Source organism: Physeter macrocephalus, chromosome 6 (assembly GCF_002837175.3).
Source record: "Physeter macrocephalus isolate SW-GA chromosome 6, ASM283717v5, whole genome shotgun sequence".
In the NCBI taxonomy this organism is placed as follows: domain Eukaryota; kingdom Metazoa; phylum Chordata; class Mammalia; order Artiodactyla; family Physeteridae; genus Physeter; species Physeter macrocephalus.
In genome coordinates, this window is record NC_041219.1 from 56,033,226 (window position 1) to 56,054,060 (window position 20,835).

Below are 20,835 nucleotides of genomic sequence, written 5' to 3' on the forward strand. Positions count from 1 at the left end.
AGCTCTCTGCTTGTCCGAGGCACGGCCGCGGCGCAGGACGGGTAGGAAGAGAAGAAAGCATCACAGCCTCCGTATAACTCACCACAGGAGCCCCACGGGCTTTCCGTGACGTGGAACGACACCTCCCCAAGGAGGACAGTGGTGAGATGCAGCCCCAGGGGCAGCCGTGTCTGGGAGCGGCAGGGTGAGGGGACAGCAGCCCCGTCGAAGCCCAGGGCTCTTCCTCAGCTCCCCATCTGGGGACGCCACCTCGTTCCTCCGCCCGTTTTGGACAGGGCAGCGGGGCTCGGGGTGAGCCCGTGACTGTCCTCGTGTCAGCCGCACCTGACGGTGGAGGCAGGGTGTGACCAGGCAGCCCCTGCTCCCCACGTCTGCTGCAGGGAGCCTTCTCCATCCCGCTGGCTGGGGGTGGGGCGAGCAGCTCCAGGACCCCCGGCTGATGCCGGCAGCCCCACAAAGGCCGGACGGGGTGTCTTACTGCCCCTGCCTGGCACAGGGTGCTGAGGGGGTCACGGCCAGTGCGGTGCCGAGCTCCAAGCCCTGGCCAGAGGGTGCAGCCTCTCAAGCTGTCACGAACTGTAGACCACCAACCTCCCACGGTGGCCAGGCCAAGCCTGCGTGTCCAAAGGCTTAACAGCACGGCCGAACACGTGTTCACGGCTCCCAGGCGTACGCAAACAGCACACATCCCAGCGCTGAGCCTGAAAGGCGTCTGGGGCTCAGGCCTTGAGAAGGGACGAGCCGGAGCAAAGGGGAGGGCGGGTGCGACAGCGGGGTCAGACCCCCCCAACTGGCACAGATTTGCCCTGGCATTTCTGCCCCCCCCCCGGTCACGGCCAGTGCGGTGCCGAGCTCCAAGCCCTGGCCAGAGGGTGCAGCCTCTCAAGCTGTCACGAACTGTAGACCACCAACCTCCCACGGTGGCCAGGCCAAGCCTGCGTGTCCAAAGGCTTAACAGCACGGCCGAACACGTGTTCACGGCTCCCAGGCGTACGCAAACAGCACACATCCCAGCGCTGAGCCTGAAAGGCGTCTGGGGCTCAGGCCTTGAGAAGGGACGAGCCGGAGCAAAGGGGAGGGCGGGTGCGACAGCGGGGTCAGACACCCCAACTGGCGCAGATTTGCCCTGGCATTTCTGCCCCCCCCCCCCCGCCGACCTCTTTCCGCTCCCGGTCCCCAGGCGTTGACCCACCTTTTGCTTCTGGAAGCAGCATCTTTCCTTAGCTATGACCTTTGACCTGTAGTCATGGTGCGGGGGAGGGGGCCGAACGCCGGCCGAATGCCGCCCCCTCCCCCCGCCCCAGAACTCGGCCCCTCTGTGCACAAAGCCACTGGGGTAAAGGGAGCGGGTCTACTATTGCAGGGGGGGTGGCGGGGGTAAGGCTGATGCTCTCGGAAACCCCCCCGTAGGGTCCGCTCGGTGAGGAGCTGTGAGTTCTCTCTGCCTGTTCGCCTTCACTAAGGCTGGAAGTCGGGGCAGGGCGGGGTCAGCCAGGATGCATTAGCGCTCTGACAAGCAGGGCGAGGGGGAGGTCTGGAAATACTGCCCAGCCTCCAGAGGGCTCTGCGGGGAGAACACAACCGGCTTTTTCTGGAAAGCATTCTGACGCCCTCTCAGCTGGAAGGGCATCTGTGATAAGAAACGGGGCCGTGGCGTGGGTAATCGGCAGCAGAAAGTGAGATGCTGGTTTAGACCAACCTGCCTTAAGAGCAGGGAAGGGATGTGACAGCGGCTCAGGTTCCGCGTTGAGAGCCACCAGCAGGTGATGGGGTCTCTGTGTTCAAAATTCATACGTTGAAACTCAACCCCCAAGGAGGTGGGCTCCTTGGGAGGTGATTAGGTCACGAGGGCAGAGCCCACCAGAGTGGGATTAGCGCCCTTGTCCGATACCCCCGAGAGCCTGCTTGCCCGCGTGAGGACACAGAGAAGTTGGCAGCCTGCAACCCGGAGCAGGGCTGTTGCTTGAACCCGACCACGCTGGCACCCTGACCTTGGACTTCCAGCCTCCAAAGCCGTGAGAAATGAAGGTTTGTTGTATAAGCCACCCAGGTTGTGATATTTTTGTAATGGCCCGAACTAGGACAGGAGGCCACCTTTCAAGATCCAAGACTTTTCCGCTGAGAACCCAACAAGCGGACGATCCGAAAATGGATAAGAGGGAGTTTCCCGTAGCTCTGTCTGATGAATATGTTCCCCTAAAGGATCCAGCTTAGCCTGGAACAGGAAGGGATTTCACCAGTTCTGAGCTCCCGAGACCAACAGCAGGGCTTGGTGGAAGGCTAAGCGCCAGACCAAGAGCAGGAACGAGTGTTTTACATTTTCCCCCGTGGGATTCGAGAAGAGTGGAACTTGAGTTGTCTTGGGAATTAAGATTTCTAGGTTTCCAAGGGGAAAGGATGGGAAGCATCGGCTCTCACGAGGGTCCCCTTAGGGGAGCTGCTGGGCGCGGAGCGGCACGGGCTGTCGCGTTCGTGCAGGCTTGCCGTGGAGGTCTTCGGAGCGGCCAACGTCAAGCCCGTCTCCAGGCTGCTTTAACCGGTAAAGCCCCTCCACCCTCCTCTGCGCTTATTCCTTGTTCATTCATTCACTGATTCCACAAATACTTGTTGAACGCCTGCCTGCTGTGCTCCAAGCACGGTGGAAGTGCCGAGGGTACGTTAGTACGTAAAAGGTAAAGATCCCTGCTCTTTGGGGCTCCCATCGTAGCAGGACGAGACAGACCACAATCAATAAAAATAAACCAGTAAATTACATGCCAGATTTGAAGGTGACAACGGCCTTGACAAAAATAAACAAAGCAGGGAAACAGGAAATCAATAGTGCCAGGGGGCACTGCAATCTCAGATCCGGGGCTGAGGAGAGGGCGTGGTCAGAGCAGGTGACCCTTCAGCCTGGCCCGCAGAGCCGAGCCCCGGGAATATGGACTCTTACCTTCAGGAGAAACTGCTCTTTCTCATTTGTGATTTGCTGCTCCATCTCCTCATAGAGGTGCTGGATTTCTTCATCATAGGCAGCAATTTTCCTGCACAGGTGACCCAAAGAGAGCGCGATGAGACGCCTTTATCCCCCAGTGGAGCTCTGGGCGGTGTGGGTGACCATGGCGGTTGGGTCAGCCAAGGCTGCGGGGTCAGCCCCTCAGGATCAGCTGCCCGCTGAGGCCCAGCAGGACCCTCTCATCCTCCTGTCTCCCAGCTGTCCCTCCCAGATGACCCACACCTCCCCCGGGGAGCATCCCCGGCTCCATCTCCTGTCCTCTGCTTTATCTCAGCACCAATCCAGCCCGCCTCGGTGACACTCACCAACCTATTGCCCACTGACCACTATGCTTGTTGACAGCATAAAGGTGTGCGGCCTGGGCTTCTTTTCTGCTTGCTTTCTTAGTGTATCTGTTTCCCACTTTGGGCGCTTTCTCTCCACCCGGTTCCATCAGCACCACCTGAACTGTACTCTCCTGGAAACGATGTGCTGAACTTTGCACGACCTCTTTTCTCATAGGATCTCAAAAGGTTCCATGGTGATGACCACCGCCACCACCATCACGACACCCCTAGAAAGGAAGGGGGCCACACCTGTCCAAGGGCTTGCCCGTCTCGGCACAGGGCCATGGGAAGGGTGAGGCTGGTTAAATGCTGATGGCAATAGTGACACGCTGGGTTCTCAGCGTCCCCTCCTACTCCGAAGAGCCCCACAGGACAGGAAGTATGTAGCTGGCCTCTCTGCTCCTACATGGAGGTGAAGACAGATGCGGCTCTGGGGACAAGGCTTGTGGGTCACCCCTGGGATGGCTCCTCCTTCTCTCCCGGTAATAGATCCTCCTTCAAGTACTCCCCCAAGTGCAAACGGGAAGGACAAGGTATTAGCATTTGAACCAAGACTGGAGATGATCACATGTGACATTCCCAGGGGATTGCACCACTACACCTCTTCTCTGACCGGGCATGGAAGGCCCTCTCTGCCCCTCGCTCCCTGCCCTCTTTCCTGTTAAGGAAACTCTAGGCTCCAGCAAGCAGGCTTATGTCATAGCTCTCCAGGTCTGTTTTGAACCTGTAATGTACACACCTACTGCCAATTTTGGCACCTGCCATTCTAAACTCAAATGCTGGCACTCCCTAGTTCTATATTCAACGAAGGAGGCTTTTATAATTGAAGAAACAGCCCTGGTTCTCGGTTCTAAGAGGTACCAGAGAGATTTCGGGAGAAAACATCAAGGCTAGGAAAGCATTCATTCCCCTGAGCCTTCTGTCAATCAAACTCCCACCTCCCTGTACCCCTAAGTCCCCCTGGGACTCCAGTCCAGCGCCAGGCCTCCCCCGCCGCCCGAGGCTGCACCACAGCCCAGAGGCTGCCCCTTCCTCACTCGCTACCTGAGGGGGAACCTGGCACCACATGCACAGGCTGCCATTTTGACTGGCATCCTTCCAGTTCTACGGAAACCACACAACTGACCCAGACGAGGGAACCGGTGTGGATCTGCATGGTCAAGGTCACTCACCTGTCTGAGTTCCCTTTCCTGGTTGTATCCCCAAGACCACAAACCCGACTCTGAGTGAGTATGGCACTGGCCCAGGGTGTGCTCAGCAAGAGGGCACAGCTCTCCAAGACTCCTCCAAGCCAAGGCTCTGTGTTCATCACTGGGCTTCCCATCCCAGGAGTAACAAATGTCTTTCTGGTGGAGAGTGAGAGCTCTCTTCTTGGTAAATGACAAATGGTTGGATTGTTACTTTGGTTCTTAGCTACCCCACAACGATTACAAGAAAATCTTGGCGAGAAATAAGGAGCCGAGGCACCTGCTGTTGCATAGGGACACCTCAGGGACAGAAATGATACAGTGGAAAGGAAATTTCAGAAACAAAGATGGTCTTCCCCTGGTGCCTGGAATTATCTTCCTGTGCTGGAAGAAATTCCAATGCTACATGGTAAATGGTATCCAGGAAAACTTTAGAGACGGTGATTCCAACTACATAAGTACCAGGGAACTAATAAAGTGATATAAGAAAAACTTTAAAATGGATTTGACTCTGCTAAAGCAATACTAATTACAGTCATGCATATAAGCTGTGTACCATTTAGGCCTAATAACCATGCAGAGCATTAATTCTACACTATCATTAAATGTGTTATGTTAACTTGAAGTTTTTTTGTTGTTGTTTTGTTTTTTGCGGTACGCGGGCCCCTCACTGCTGTGGCCTCTCCCGTTGCGGAGCACAGGCTCCGGACGCGCAGGCTCAGGCGGCCATGGCTCACGGGCCCAGCCGCTCCGCGGCATGTGGGATCTTCCCGGACCGGGGCACGAACCCGTGTCCCCTGCATCGGCAGGCGGACTCTCAACCGCTGCGCCACCAGGGAAGACCCTTGAAGTTTTATTGGATTAAATTAATAAACTCCATGCTTCTCGTGCTCACATGTCAGTCTGTTAGTCGTGAAGTAAGTAATTTTGCAAATTGCTACAAACAAACAAACAAATGGGGGGAAGAGAGATGTAGCCTCTGAATGGCACCTACTCCCAGCCCTCGTCACAAAGGATGCGGCCGCCACAAAGAAGTCCTGGGATGCAGGCGGGCATCAGAGATCCTGGGCCCACACTGGATCAGACATGGAGCTCATTCTTTGCAAACACTCTTGAACATAACCGGCCAGCATCCTGGGAGGCTGCCAAGGCCTGAATGACTTCAGAGGATGAGCCCTGCCTCAGGGCCGGACACCCGAGCCCCGGGAATGAGATCGTTAAGGTGCTGTGCACACCACTCCCATCACCAAACCAGCTCAGAGGGCAGAAGACCTCCTCCGATCCCAAAGTAGCACCTGTACCCCCGGTTCCTCCCAGCATCATCTCGATGACCAAACAAGAGAGCAGGTGTGCAAGGTATTTGGAACTGCAAAGTCCTAAATGGATGTAAGGGATTATTTACTATTGTAATTATTATCATGGGCTGCGGGGGGCAAGGGCTAACACTCCCCAAGGGGAGGAGGGTCTTTGTTTCAAGAATAAAAGGATTGCTAGGTTTGGAAAGGGTCAGAAGCGATCAGGAAGATGAAGAACAGAAAGCTTAGTCAATAAAACCTCCTGTCGGAGCGATCCATTAGAGATGCAGGCTGTGTGAGAGCAGGGGCTGCAGAGAAATTATTTTTCTGGGAGAAACAATGGCTAGAGACACTCTCAAAAGATCTGGGCTGGGGCTTCCCTGGTGGCGCACTGGTTGAGAGACCGCCTGCCGATGCAGGGGACACGGGTTCGTGCCCCGGTCCGGGAAGATCCCACGTGCCGCGGAGTGGCTGGGCCCGTGAGCCGTGGCCGCTGAGCCTGCGCGTCCGGAGCCTGTGCTCCGCAACGAGAGAGGCCGGCATACCGCGAAAAAAAAAAAAAAAAAAAGACCTGGGCATATGGCGTATGGTGCTCCAGCCGGGCTTACCACGTTCTGCCATCAGAGGAAAGAGGCAACTGATTATGTTTGCTTATTATACACCCCTTTGTTGCCACAATTTCTAAAACCACTCAGATTGCCTGAGGCACACAAACACAGGCTTTGAAGTCTTCTCCATGTGTATTTCCCTGTCTATTCCAACGCACTGACCCCCTTCTCTGACCTCGGAGGACACCATATGTCTTTTTTTGCACATTTCAAAGTCCTGAACGACTCCTTCCTTTGGGTTTATGCTGTCTTCACTAGGTTACGAACACTCAGACATTGATGTCACCCACAGGGCCTGTGTTCAAAATGTCAATGCTGAAAATCTGTAAGAAATAAATTTAAGACTCCGGATACCAGACTCAGAAGTCCATGGGTGGACCACATGGTGGGAAATACCAGATTCCAGGGGAATTGAAGAATTTCGGGGTTGGAAGGCTTGTCTGATCCAACCACCTATTTTTCCAGTGTTAAAATCCTCGCCACAATATCTCCACCAAGTATTTACCCAGACTGGGTTAGAACACCTCCAGTGAGAGGGAATGCTGGATCTCTAAGCAGCTCTTTCATCTATGGACTGTTCTGGCTCATAGACATGTGTCTTTCTATGACCTTATCCTGCCTCTGTGTAATAACTCTTCATATATTTTAAAACAGCATTAAGACTTCAAGGAGTAGCCTTGGGTTGTGGTCATGCCTCTCCACTTCCTCCAGCCATGTCTCACATGGAATTTTTTCTTTTGGAAGTCCCTTCACCACCCCCTTTACTCTTCTCTGAATGGGCTCTAATTGAGCTTTCTCAAGCCATAGAGTCGCAAACTGAATGCCCAGTGTATGAGGTCTGATCGGTGCAGATTAGATCTCTCTTGCTCTAGTTGCTGCCTACCTGTTCATGCAGCCTAAGAGCACATTCACTTTTCTGGGCAGTCACATCACAGAGTTGACGAATGCTGAACCCATTTGTCGACTAAAACCCCTGAACCTGATGGCAGAGTGATGGTTTTCGTTTCAAAGATGGTGCGACTGAGGGACTTCCCTGGTGGCACAGTGGTTAAGAATCCGCCTGCTAATGCAGGAGACATGGGTTCGAGCCCTGGTCCCGGGAGATCCCACATGCCGCGGAGCAACTAAGCCTGTGCGCCACAACTATTGAGCCCACGTGCCACAACTACTGAAGCCCGCGCACCTAGAGCTTGTGCTCCACAGCAAAGACAAGCCACCACAACGAGAAGCCCACTTGTTGCAACTAGAGAAAGCCCATGCGCAGCAACGAAGAACCAAAGCAGCCAAAAATAAATTAATTAATTAATTTAGGAAACAAAGAAAAAGATGGTGTGACTGAATCATATCTCTCCCACCCTGTGCTTTTGCCATTGGTCTTTTGGATTTTGGCAAGATCTCAAATGTAATTCTGTTAGATTTTATGCTTGTTAGATTCAGTCCATCTTTCTCAACTGTCACTATCTTAATGGATCCCAACTGGTGGCTCAGTGTATTCAATGACCTTCCAAATTTTGTTGATATTTTAAGTTTTCAATCATAATGTAATCTAAATAACCTATAATGTTGGTTTTGATTATTTAATTTATCTGAGATTTACTTAGAAGAGCATTTTAGTGACTTCTCTGGTGGTCCAGTAGTTAAGACTCTGAGCTCCCAGTGCAGGGGGCCTGGGTTTGATCCCTTGTCAGGGAACTAGATCCCGCATGCTGCAACTAAAGAGCCCCCATGCTGCAACTAAGGAGTCCACATGCCACAACTAAAGCTCCCGTGTGCCATGACGGAGATCCTGTGAAGTCAAATAAATAAAATAAATAAATATATTTTAAAAAAGAAAAAAAGGAAGAGCATTTTAAAAAATATATAAACTGTTGGTTTCTAGTTTTATTGTATTATAGTAAGAAAATATATTGGTAAGGGATTACTTTTTGGAATCTATTAGCCTTTCCTTTGTATCCCCATATTGTCAATTTTTACATAAGTTCTATAACAAGAATGTGTATTCTACTGCAAGGCACACAACTCCACATTCATCTCTTAAATCAAGCTTGCTGGTTGGTGGTTTCAAATACTTTGTATATTTGATGTGCTTTTTACTTGACTGATATGTCAAATTTGAGATAAGTTTGTTGATGTCTTCTAAAACTTTTTTTTTTTTTTTTTTTGGTACGCGGGCCTCTCACTGTCGCGGCCTCTCCCGCTGCGGAGCACAGGCTCCGGACGCGCAGGCTCAGCGGCCATGGCTCACGGGCCCAGCCGCTCCGTGGCATGTGGGATCCTCCCGGACCGGGGCACGTACCTGCGTCCCCTGCATCGGCAGGCGGACTCTCAACCACTGCGCCACCAGGGAAGCCCTAAAACTCTTTTACAGTCTTGTTTTTATCAAATTTTCTTTGTTTTTCTAAGTTTCTGCTTTTTGTGTTTTGCTATGTTGTGTGGCACATACAGGTTTATATTTGTTGTATCTTCTCCATGGATGGACCTTTTTTTTTATTACTACAAAATATTCTTCCATATCTCCCTTAATTCGTGCCATTGGTAAACATGTTGAACACGGCAAGAAGAACAGTCTGTAACAGAGCTCTCTGAGCTATTAATTAATTACATGTGAGCATAAATATGCAACCTGTCTTCTATTAACCACTCTGAAAACACTCCCATCCCCCAGGGCAGTGTCTAATGATTTCATTCTATGACATCTATGCCTGGTTATTTTGAACAACAGAAGGAGGAGGAGACAGAGAAGAGATAGATAAGCGAAGGGAGGGAGAGAGACTCGAGTTCTCAGGGGGGCGGGGGACACATGTGTGAAGGAGCCAGGGAGAGTGAACAAGAGTCATGAACATTAATTACGTATCCTCTCCTTTCTGTCTCACTATGAAAGCTGGGGAGCCTCTCTTGTGTAGTCCAGGGTAGTGTAGGCCTTAACCCCCTGCTGACACCTACAGTTGGCTCAGAGTTCATTAGACCCAGAGTGAGAAGGCCTTGGTTCAACTCCTGCTTTTGACATTTATAAGCTTTCTGGCCTGGGACAAGTCACATTACCTCAGTGAGCTCGAGATTTTCTGTATCTGGAAAACCAGATGCTAATACCTGTATTAGAAAGAAGTCATGTGTAAAAAATGGGTACACATGAACTTATCTACAAAACAGAAATTCAGTTACAGATGGAGAAAACAAACTTATGGTTACCAGGGGGTAAGGGGGGGAGGGATAAATTGGGAGATTGGGATTGACATATACAGACCACATATATAAAATAGGTTAACTAACAGGGACCTACTGCCTAGCACAGGGAATTCTACTCAATACTCTGTAATGACCTATATGGGGAAAGAATCTAAAAAAAGAGTGGATCTATGTATAGGTATAACTGATTCACTTTGCTGTACACCTGAAACTAACACAACATTGTAAATCAACTAGACTCCAATAAAAATTTTTTAAAAAGAAAGAAATCATGTGGACTTAGTAAGATCATGCATGTGGAAATGCCTAGCAGACCCAATACGTCACCACCAGCATGAACAAGTATTGATTGACTACTTCATAAAACAACATTCTGGGTAACATAATTTAGACTTACCGAATGGTCTCTGCCCACCAGGAATTCAGCATTTATGAACTCCAAGTCCACGCGTAAGTGGCGTGGAGGAAAGGAACAGGCAGAAGAGGCCACACACCACCCCTACGGTGCCAACCCCACCCCATGGTGCCTTCCTGAGCTCCAGCTGACATAGTTCTGTGACCACACAGCCTTGGCTGAGTCAAGCGGAGGAAGCTACCTGCTCCGGCAGTGGGGCGGGTGTGGAGTTATCAGGGGAAAAGTTAAGAAAGGCTGAGTCCAGAAAAGGGAGATTTTCAACAGTGGGGGGAAGGAGAACAATTATATACCGAGGGTGCTGCAGGGGTAGTGATGGATTTGAAAAGGATGGAACCTACTGAAAGGCAGGGTGAAAGGCCCAGGTCTGACCTCGAGGAGGCAATGCCACCCAGGACGTCTGACTGTGGTGGATGCCCCTCTCAGAAGAATGACCCTGCGTGTGTGTGTTGGGGGGTGGTGTGTAGTGTGCACGTGCATGGTGTCGGGGGTACTGGAGATCTAAGGATGGGACAGGTGGGAAGCAAAATGGGCTGGGAATAGTGATTCTCCTGTCAATACAAGGCTTAGGGTCAAAGAGGCCTTCAGAGAGAATTTGCAGCGAGCAAGGACTTTCCCTGCCAGCCTCCCACCGGTACTGTGGAAATTAATTAAGCTTCACAAAGTGCACTGCACACAGAGAGTCAAGGTACCAGGCTAGAACAGAGCATTAATACTCAGTTCCACCGGGGTTCCAGCTAATGGCACACAGGCCGAGCCTTTCTGCTACAGAATATTACTTGGTCAACAAATTTTTTTCCTGTTCCTCTCTCCTCTGCCTTCACTTAGGAACAAAGGGTCTCAGAAAGTCATCTGGTCCCACCTCTAGGTTCTAGGCAGGGTGTGTTGAAATCATTCCAGGAAGAAAAGTAGCATCTTCCTTCCCTAAATGAAAGGATAGTCTTGGCCTTGAACAGAACAAATGGCATTCTTCTACAGTTTCGATAAATTTCAGAAGCTTGAACTCAAAGCAGAGCTTCAGAAATGGCCACTGGCCTTGGAGAGCAGTTGCTCTGATCTCATGTGTTTCCGTGTGGACCGACAGCGGTCTGATCCATAGGACTCTGGTTTGCAAAGCCTGGGGAAAGGCGGATGCAGAGAGAGGAAGAGTTCCCCTCCCATCGCAGACAAGTGTCCTGTATCCCATGTGAAGGAAGTGAGGGTCGGGGCAGTGCAGGTGGCCAGTGTGTGGTCACCTGGTTCCCTGGGCCGGAGTGCGGGAAGAATCCAGGCCTCAACTCCCGTCCCACGTGCATCTACAGTACCACACTGCCCTCCCAGCATCCTCAGTTTTAAGACAAATATCATACGATATTGCTTATATGTGGAATCTAAAAAAAAAAAGAGATACAAAAGAACTTATTTACAAATAGGGTCACAGATGTAGAAATAGAGTCACAGATGTAGAAAGCAAACTTATGGTTTCCAGGGGGAGAAAGGGGGGCGGGTCACAGATGTAGAGTCACAAAACAGAAATAGAGTCACAGATGTAGAAAACAAACTTATGGTTTCCAGGGGGACAGCGGTCTGATCCATAGGACTCTGGTTTGCAAAGCCTGGGGAAAGGCGGATGCAGAGAGAGGAAGAGTTCCCTCCCATCGCAGACAAGTGTCCTGTATCCCATGTGAAGGAAGTGAGGGTCGGGGCAGTGCAGGTGGCCAGTGTGTGGTCACCTGGTTCCCTGGGCCGGAGTGCGGGAAGAATCCAGGCCTCAACTCCCGTCCCACGTGCATCTACAGTACCACACTGCCCTCCCAGCATCCTCAGTTTTAAGACAAATATCATACGATATTGCTTATATGTGGAATCTAAAAAAAAAAAGAGATACAAAAGAACTTATTTACAAATAGGGTCACAGATGTAGAAATAGAGTCACAGATGTAGAAAGCAAACTTATGGTTTCCAGGGGGAGAAAGGGGGGCGGGTCACAGATGTAGAGTCACAAAACAGAAATAGAGTCACAGATGTAGAAAACAAACTTATGGTTTCCAGGGGGAGAAAGGGGTGGGGGATAAATTGGGAGATTGGGATTGACATATACACACTACGATATATAAAATGGATAACTAATAAGGACCTACTGTAGAGCACAGGGAACTCTGCTCAGTACTCTGTAATGACCTATACGGGAAAAGAATCTAGAAAAGAGGGTATCTAAGTATATATATAACTGATTCACTTTGCGGTACACCTGAAACTAACACAACACTGTAAATCAGCTATACTCCAATAAAAAATTTAAAAAAAGAAAAAGAAGGAAAGAAAAGAAAAGAAAAAAGAACCTGACAACTCCAAACCTCTGCATTTAGGATTTTCAGCATCCAGACTCCATCTGGGATCTGTCAACTGTGGGGTGAGCACGTCCTGGGGTGAGGAATGGGGCCGAATGTCTGGAGGTTGCCCCCTTTCCCGGGTCTCCCCCCTCCCCCCGACCCCTCACGTTCTGATCACGGAGTGAAGACCCTGGGCCAGAAACATCTCAATGAGTCTGCTATTTGCCGGAGAAGAAAATGGAAGCAAGTTCAGCCTCCGCCAGCTTTGCCGTGGGGATAAGAGTCGTGAGGGACTCAGACTCACCACTGCCCCCTGCCGCCTTCCCCACGCAACTGCGGTCTCCGGCTGCAAAGGGAGGCTAAGTACGAGAAAAACCCACTTAGGGTTCCCTTGTTCCCCTGAAATCAGTCTCTCAGTGAAATCAGTCTCTCTCAGTCTCTCTAATGCCTCTCTGTCTCTGTCTCTGTCTGTCCCTCTCTCTCTCACATGCACACAGCCCCACACGATTAGGGTAGAGGTGAATGAAAGGCAAACATAAGCGTTTGTAGAAAATTCTGCAAAGGCTGTAAAATCGCCAATGGGACTTTCAAGATGGATGGTTTCTCCCTAATTAGATTCTGCTGCCTTGTATAAACCAACTTCGCAGCTTTATCCCATCCGATAAAGCAAACCGTTTCTCATCAGTCAGGTTTACAGATCATGCCCGCGGTGCACAGAGAGCACAGATCGACCTCACCTTTCCAACTCAGGGCCAAGTTAACAACGTGCTTCTGCCTCCCATGATAACATACCGATAAAAAGACACGTGCGTGACTAAGCTGTGGCCGTATGGCCTAGAGCCCTCCCCAAGAACTTCCCCCCACTCTGAGAACAGGAGTGGATTATAGACTGGAAGGGCTCCTGGGCGTGCCTTTTGCAGGCTGGTACCTTCTGGAAGAACAGGCTAGAGAGGCATTTCTCAGTGGGGTCTGGGGTCTGCCTGCATCAGAACCCCTGGGGAACGTGTGCTAAGATGCACATTGCTGGCTCCCCTGCCCCCAAAACACACTGATTTAGACCCCCTGGAGGAGGCACCTGGGAATTTACTCTTTAATCAAGAGTCCCTGGTCATTCTGAAACAAGCTAACATTCAAGAACCGCACAGCTAAGGCTCGTCACAAGTGGTACGTAAGGGCCACCTGCCATACATACGATGCTTGAATTGCTGCCCTACCTGGAAGCAAGGCCAAGCAAATGATGACCTCCCCGCCCCCCCGCCCCCCCCCACACACACACATCACAGAACACCAGTCCTCAGGCTTGTGTCAGGTGCCGGGATCACGGTTGGGCTGCCTGTCGGGTTGTGAGACACATTCCCTCCTGGTCTGGACACCCTTGCAGAGCTGAGGAAAATTGGTCTAGACAGAAAGCAGCAGGATAGTGGCTGGGTGGGAGCTGCAAGTGAAGCCCTCCCAGAGCCCCACCCCCCATGCTCCCGAGAAACTGCCCGAGGCCTGAATCATCTGGACCAGGAAGGACTGTGCGGAGGAGGGACTGGTGCCGGTGAGGGCGTGGAGAGCGTCGCGAAACCCGTCAAGGCCAAGGGTGGTCCACCGAGCATGCAGGACAGGCTACTGAGCTTCAGGAGACTGAGAGAGGGCTGCCTTTGATCTCGAAAGCGAAAGCGCTTTTCTTCAAAGAGCTCAAAGCACCCCCCAGACACAGCCTAATCCATTCTTACCCCGACCCTCCGGGTTAGATCTTGGGGAGGAGCTCAACCAGGGCAACGCCTCCGGCAGATTCCAACTCGGATCCAAAGTCAGAATCCCTCGGGATATTTTATACGCGCAGACCTGGAGCCCTCACCCCAGACCAAGGCAACGGGGCCCTCCTGGAGTAGGGTCCCAGCATCCCCTACTGGTGAAAGGTCTGAAGTTCCTGCCGCCTCCAGGCAGCATCGTTCTGCATCTGGAGAGCTCAAGTCTTTTTTTCCAGATCAACATGATTGGGCAGGGTGCTCTCAGCGGCAAAGGAATTCGCAGACCCCCCTCACGCCAAACCATGTCTCCCACGGTACAATGTAAGGTTCGCCAAGCCTCTGCGTGGTGCACACAGAGAAAAGCGGCTCGGTTGCAATCTGACCCCCTCCTCCTCCGAGGGAAGTGGAGGGCATGCAGTCCGCCCTGGAGGTGCCGCAGACGAGCTGGGCACAAGCCCAGGGCCCTGCATGCCACCTGGCCCCCACCTCACCCCGCCGGGCCGCGGCTGCTTCTCGGCGGCCCCGCACCAGCGTCCAACACTGAACCCAGAGTCTAACTCAGATCTGAGGTTTTCTCAACTTCTGTCCCAAAGGCGAGAGGGTGGGAGGTTGGAGGCCCCCAGGCTTGCCTCTTTCCCCTGCTCCCCGTATGCGGGGTCAGAAAATAAAATCCACAGCCGGGAGGAGAGGCCTGGAGTTGCTTCCGACACTGCCCTAGAGCCTGGCCTCCGGACATCAGCTTCAAGATGTCAAGCCCAAGCACCGCCCCCGCTGCACCCTCCTCCCTCCTAGAGGCTGGAGGAGACCCTGGAGGATGCTCTAGGGGGGCCTCTCTCACTCACTGCAGTGAAACTGTAACCCTGAGGGACACGGCCAGGCTGGGGACCTGGGACCAGGACTCCCCCAGGTCGGTCGCAAGTCTCTGGGCCCCGTGGGACAGAGAAACGAGGTGTGTGGTTCGGAAAAGGGGGAGGCAGCTGAGGCCACTGCTGCCAATGGCCACGCTGTCAGGTGTTTCAACGGCACGGGGATTTCCTGGTCGGCTTTGCGGCAGAATCTTTACAGCTCTGCCTCGCTGGTGTGATCATAAACTCCTCAAAGACGGGGACGCTGTGCTCCGTTGGCTCAGCTCAGCCTGGCACAGAGTAAGTGCCCGTTACATGCCGGCTACTAGTCACACGCGACTGTACCCTGGTGCCCAGCCCTGGGCTGCGCACAGCAGTCAAGTCTCGTCGCCCTCTCTGGGACAAGCGCTCATTTCCCAGGTGGAGTGACGTGTTAGCCCCTGGACTGAACAGCCCGCTCGTGGCGGAGCCCGGGAGATGCTCTGACAGTCAGGGTTCCCCGGACTGCAGCCCGCGTCAAACGATTCCCCAGACCTTCCCTTCTCTCCCTCCACCAGCCAGAGTGCGCCCCTCCTGCAAACAAGCCCAAACCCCCAAACTCGCCTCCTACATGTCCCAGAATCACTTAGCCTCATGCTGAGCCATTTGTAAAACCTCCCATCTACCTATTCTGTATCCCATTGGGGTTTCAGTTTTTTCTTTGACTGCTAAGCTGCAAGGACCTTCAGGGATCCCCTGGTCCAGGAAGAACCCGGAAACAAGATGTGAACAACCTTTTCCTTTCTTTAACAGAAGAGAAGAGAACACAAGAGACTCTAAGAGAAAACCTCAGAGCCCGTCACATGTCACGAGGGTGAACACATTTCATGAAACTTTTGTCTCAGTTATTCACACACACAAGTGTGTGGGAGCTGCAAAGTCAAGCGCGTGTCTTCTGGCCAGTCACCATCAGGAAGTCTGAACAACACCAATCCCATTCTCGAATGTTGCCGGTAAGGAGACAGATGCACAGAGAGGTAAATCACATTGTCTGAGGTCACACAGCTGGTCAGTGGCAGTGCCTGGGCACGACCTCAGGTTGCTCCTGTCTCCCGTTTCAGTGCTCTGCTCACTAGAGGTCTCTGGGAAAAGGACTGCCAGAGAGCTCAGTGACCCCTGAGTCCACCCGAGCCCCCGGGCCGGAGTAGACTCCATCAGCTGACCTGGGGCAGGGGTAGCTGGCAGACATATGAATGGAGCATGGGCACAGAAGGCTGGAACTCCTGGCTGAGCTAGTTTCGACCATGCAGCTGAGAGTGACCTTGACTTTCAGCTCAAGAACTTTTTAACCATCATTAAATTGAACAAAAACATGAATGGAGGCCACTTAGGGATGGATGTATGGCCCAAGAGGCTCTGCAGTAAGTCTCTCCCTGCAGAGGTGCAGGCCAGCAGAGGGGGCCCCTGCAGGTAAGATTCTGGGCCCCGAGCTGGGTCACTGCAGCCATTCAGGCCCTCGTCTCCTTATGAAACAAGGGAGCCGTCCCCTCTGGGGGTGCCCCCTGACTTTCACTGTGGCTCCTTGGGGTGATCAGTGCTGGACTCAGAGTGGGGGGTGGTGAGGGGCAGAAAATAAGCCTCATTTTACACGTTGGAAAACTGAGGCTCAGAGAGGCCAAGAGTCCAGAGCAAGGTCACAGAGCTAGCTGGTTGGAGAGCCACACGTGACTCTGACCCAGAGCTCCTGATTCCCTGGGCCTGCTTCTCACATCCACACAAGAGGCACCTGGACATCTTGTTAAAACGCAGAGTCGGTAGGCCTGGGGCGAGGCCTGAGGCTCTGCATTCCCGAGAAGCTTCCAGGTGATTCCGAAGCTTCTGGTCCATAGACTAGACTTCGACAGCAAAGCTCTACACTGTGTTGTCTGGAAGGATAAAGGGATCCTTATACTTCACCTCCAACTCTCCACTTCAGCCAGGCAAATCCTCCAAGACTCACAGACATACTTATTTAAAATAGTAATAAATGTTATTATTTTAACGTTCATCGAATACTTACTAAGTGCCAACACTGTTCTAAATGCTGACATGTAATCCTCACAGGTCTATGAGACGGGTATTACCGTCCCTATCTTACACATAAGGAAGCCGCAACTCAGAGAGGTTAAGTAACTTGGCCTAAGTCACACAGCTAGCTAGTAAGCAGCAGAACCAAGATTCGGACTCAGCTCTGACTCACAGCTTATTCAGCTAAAGGCTCTAGAGCGTATACCCTCAACCCCTCTCTGTCCCAGCCCTGGGGGCCTCAGCCCAGAGTGCTCTGAACACTCCTCTAGCCCGACTGTGTTCCCTCCAGCACCACACGGCCACGATTTCTCATAATTCAGGGTCCTAAAGGCCCTCTTCCAGACCTGTGTGTACCCAGTGGGCCTCGGCAAGTTGTTGTAGAGTTGATGGGGAGGAGGCATGAGATGAAAGGGAGCTCAGGGTGGGGCGAGGACAGCGGTCCGCACACGTGGTGACCTCTCTCTAAATTAGGGGCTTGTGGGCTTTCTTGTGGTCTGTCGGAATCGCTGAGGATTCCTATGGAACATCAGCAAATCTCCGGGTGGGACAAGGGGCCCGGGGAGGACCTCCTCGGGGTGCTTCCGAGCTCGGCCCCCTCCCAGCCTGCGTTCTGGCTGAGGCTTCAGGACGGCGAGCTGTCCTGAGTTACCCTGTGGGTCACAGAATCGAGCTCCTTGCCGTAATGTTCGCAGATGAGTGTGGACAAGCACAGCGCCCCGCTGGCACACTCGTCCCCACAGGCCAAGGGACACCCGCCTGGCGGGCCCGCACCTGCGGCGCCCGGGGCCCGGCCAACCCGGGCTTGGCTCCCAAGCAGCCTCTTCAGGTCCCAAGCACATTGCCTGGTGCGGCGTCCTCCAGTACAGGAGGAGTTCTAGAAAGCACTAAATATCTGCAGAGACGCCGGGGCCAAGAGGGCAGCAGGAGAAACTTAAGGCCATGACGGGAGTGAGGGCGGGAGGGCCGGGGGCTGGTCCAGAGATGGGGGTATAGGTCCCATAGGCCGGGCCCTTACTGCCCCGAGGCAGAGTGGTCTCTAATGGGTCTCGGGCCCCAGACCACCTTGCTCTGAGCCCTGGCTCTGCCGCTTACACACTGTGTGTTCTGGGGGCGTGTTACTTACCCTTTCAGTGCCTCGACTTCCCCACTGGTAAATTGTGGATAATGATAATTATCCCCATGGGTTGTGTAGGAATTCAGGATCGTGCCCATAGCACGTGGTGAGGGCCTCATAAATGTGAGCGAGGGCTTAGAAATAGACATCCGGCGACAGCCACAGGCCCGGCCCCCGCCCTGGCGGATGGTCATAAGGCGGCATCACCGAATGTAAGACAGAAGAGGTGTGTCTGGTTTGCACGCGTCTGTACAGAGGGCGGCGGAGACTGGTACCCACTTTTGCAGGGCGCACTCCAGCTCGTTTTTCTCCTCGTGGGCTTCTAGGAGCTGCGAGAAGATTCTGGCCAGGAAATCCTCAAAGTTGGACAGTAAGCGAGGCTCATCCTTCTTCAGCTGCAGCCAGAGTTGCTTGACGTCATTTTCACTGCGAGAGAGAAAGGAGCATTAGGGTGGGAGCGTGGACATGAGGCTTCATGGGACACACGGAGGTCCCGGGTGTGACGCCAATGGCTAGAACATCGTTCTCATCGTCAGTACAGTAACAGCAGTGGCTGACATTTACTGAGCGCTTGCCGCATGCTGGCTGCTTTATGCACATTTGCTCATTTGACCTTGCAGTGAGGCAGGCGCTGCTAACACCCCCGTTGACGGGGGAGGGGACGGATGAAGGGGGCTGAGGTGAGCGGTCTCAGATCACTCAGCTGGGAAGTGATGAAGCCAGGAGTCACGCTGGCCTCCTAATGGCCACACTCAACAGCTTTGCTTTCTGTCTCCCGCGATGAGCTGGCGGTGCTTAGCACACAGAGCCGCGGGCCGGGAGCATCTCCAAATGCCAGGAGGAAGCCGGAGGACAGGAGCCCAGCGCGTGTGAGGACAGACGCCGTGGAGCTGAAGCAGCGAGCCTGTCGCCCCAGGCAGGATGGGCCTCACAGCTGAGAGGGAAGGACGTGGCAACTGATGGATGGCAGGAAGCAGCTGTCACCGCAGCGAGTGGAAGGGAAGAGGCAGCAGCCCACCGGGGCCTGGAGGCAGCGGCGTGGCTGACAGGAGAGGGCAAGGGAAGGGGCAAGTCTGAGAGACGTGTGTGCGCACACGGAGAGACGGGTGGACGGTCGGGAGGCCGGCAGAGAGGCACAGACACAGAGTGACGCGCCCAGAACCGCTCCCTCCGCAACAGGCGCGCTGGCGCTCAGCAGAGGAGACGCACGGGTCACGGTCACGGTGATCGGGGAGGGGAGGGGCGGGAGGCGGCACACCCACGGACCTGCTCTGCCTCTGGAGAAACTCAACAGTCTACAGCCAGGGATCAGACAGACAGCCAGAGGCTGATCTGGTTTCACTCCTTAAATTCTAAAACCACTTTGATCTGAAGGTAGCTACAACTAGGGACCCTCAGGATAAAGAATAAAATCCCTTGTGCTGTGTAACAAGCACTATATCAGAAATTCTACTCAAAAGTGATACTTGATGGTGCCATGTTAGTAATGTGCCTGGGGTGTAAATGTTACTCTCTGCACCCAGCAGAGAAGAGGGCCACCGAGAAATGAACCTACTTCTGGTCAGTTATCTGAACATCTATCCAATCATCCCTCCTTCCCTCTTTCCTTCCCTTGCTCCATTCCATCCAAACATCCACGAACTCATCTAGACCATCCATCCATCCATCCATCCATCCTCCCATCCATCCATCCATCCATCCACCCATCCACCCCCCCACCCATCCATCCTCCCATCCATCCAACCATCCATCCACCCATCCACCCATCCATCCATCCACCCACCCATCCATCCACCCATCCATCCACCCACCCACCCAACCATCCATCCATCCAACCATCCATCCATCCAGCCATCCATCCATCCTCCCATCCATCCACCCAACAAGTATTTATTATTTGTTGAAAACCTAGCACTGATCTGGATGACATGAGAGATCTAGGAAACGAGAGAAGGGGAGGTAAGGAGCCTCCTGTTTCCCAGAATAATTTCCATTTTCCCCCATACGGAACATGCTGTGTCTGTTGCTCTATTGGGTTGTACATACAATGGGGATTGCACAAAGGGTTCAGAGATAAAGGGTCTCTGGGAGATACCACGATGACTTCCCATCACTGTGGCAGGTTGCCCCTCATAAGGTAAATGCATTATAAAATCAAGATGCACCTTGCTGGCCGAGGTCTGTCTGCTCCCATCCCCTGGGTTCCTGCTGGAGCCTGGCAGAGAACCATTAGGGTGAGAGCCTCCAGTGAGATTTGTAGACCTACGTGACGCTCTTCCAAAGCTATCTAAACCTCCTAGTCGTGGCCACATCACCTCCCACCAGATTTCTGGAGAAGGGATAAGTCTCTCAACACTGGATGAAAAATAAGCCAAGGCCGATTAGCTGCCAAATCACTCAGCCAGTTGAAGCACCGAGAAAAGCCTGGAGCCCACGTGTTCTGTCTACCACTTCTGGACAAAGCCAAGGCCACTCTCTTGGAAGGATACAGGGGTGCAGGGTGAGAAAGGGTTCTGGGTGGTCAGTCCATCCATCTCCCTGCTTCCAGAACAGCACACAAACCATCTTGGTCGGTGAGATCTTTAAAGACCTCTGAAGTTTTCCTCTGTTTCCTCATCTGGGGTCCTACGGTCTGGACCGTTTTCCCTCACGCTGCAGCAAAAGCCCACTTCCTTCTTGTTTAACTTCAAGGAGGATGACAGTGGCCAGGCACCGTCTTCTGTGTGTCGGTTTTTATCGACCACTCTTGGAACCTTCCCCAGAGCCTTCT

General features: G+C 52.8%; 1 protein-coding gene across 7 annotated transcripts in view; it reads right to left on the minus strand.

Annotated features, from left to right (window-relative positions):
* The window catches only part of CRACR2A (calcium release activated channel regulator 2A), an 81,449-nt gene that overhangs the window by 48,713 nt on the left and 11,901 nt on the right, over window positions 1–20,835 (minus strand). For all 7 annotated transcript variants that reach the window (XR_008617655.1, XR_008617654.1, XR_008617656.1 and 4 more), the window contains exons 4-5: window positions 18,345–18,491; window positions 2,933–3,023 (exon numbers count right to left, since the gene is read on the minus strand). Coding sequence is in view for 3 of the 7 variants with exons in the window: in XM_055085424.1 (XP_054941399.1) it covers window positions 2,933–3,023; window positions 18,345–18,491 (238 nt within the window). In the remaining 4 variants the exon portion in view is untranslated. The remainder of the gene's footprint in view (window positions 1–2,932; window positions 3,024–18,344; window positions 18,492–20,835) is intronic.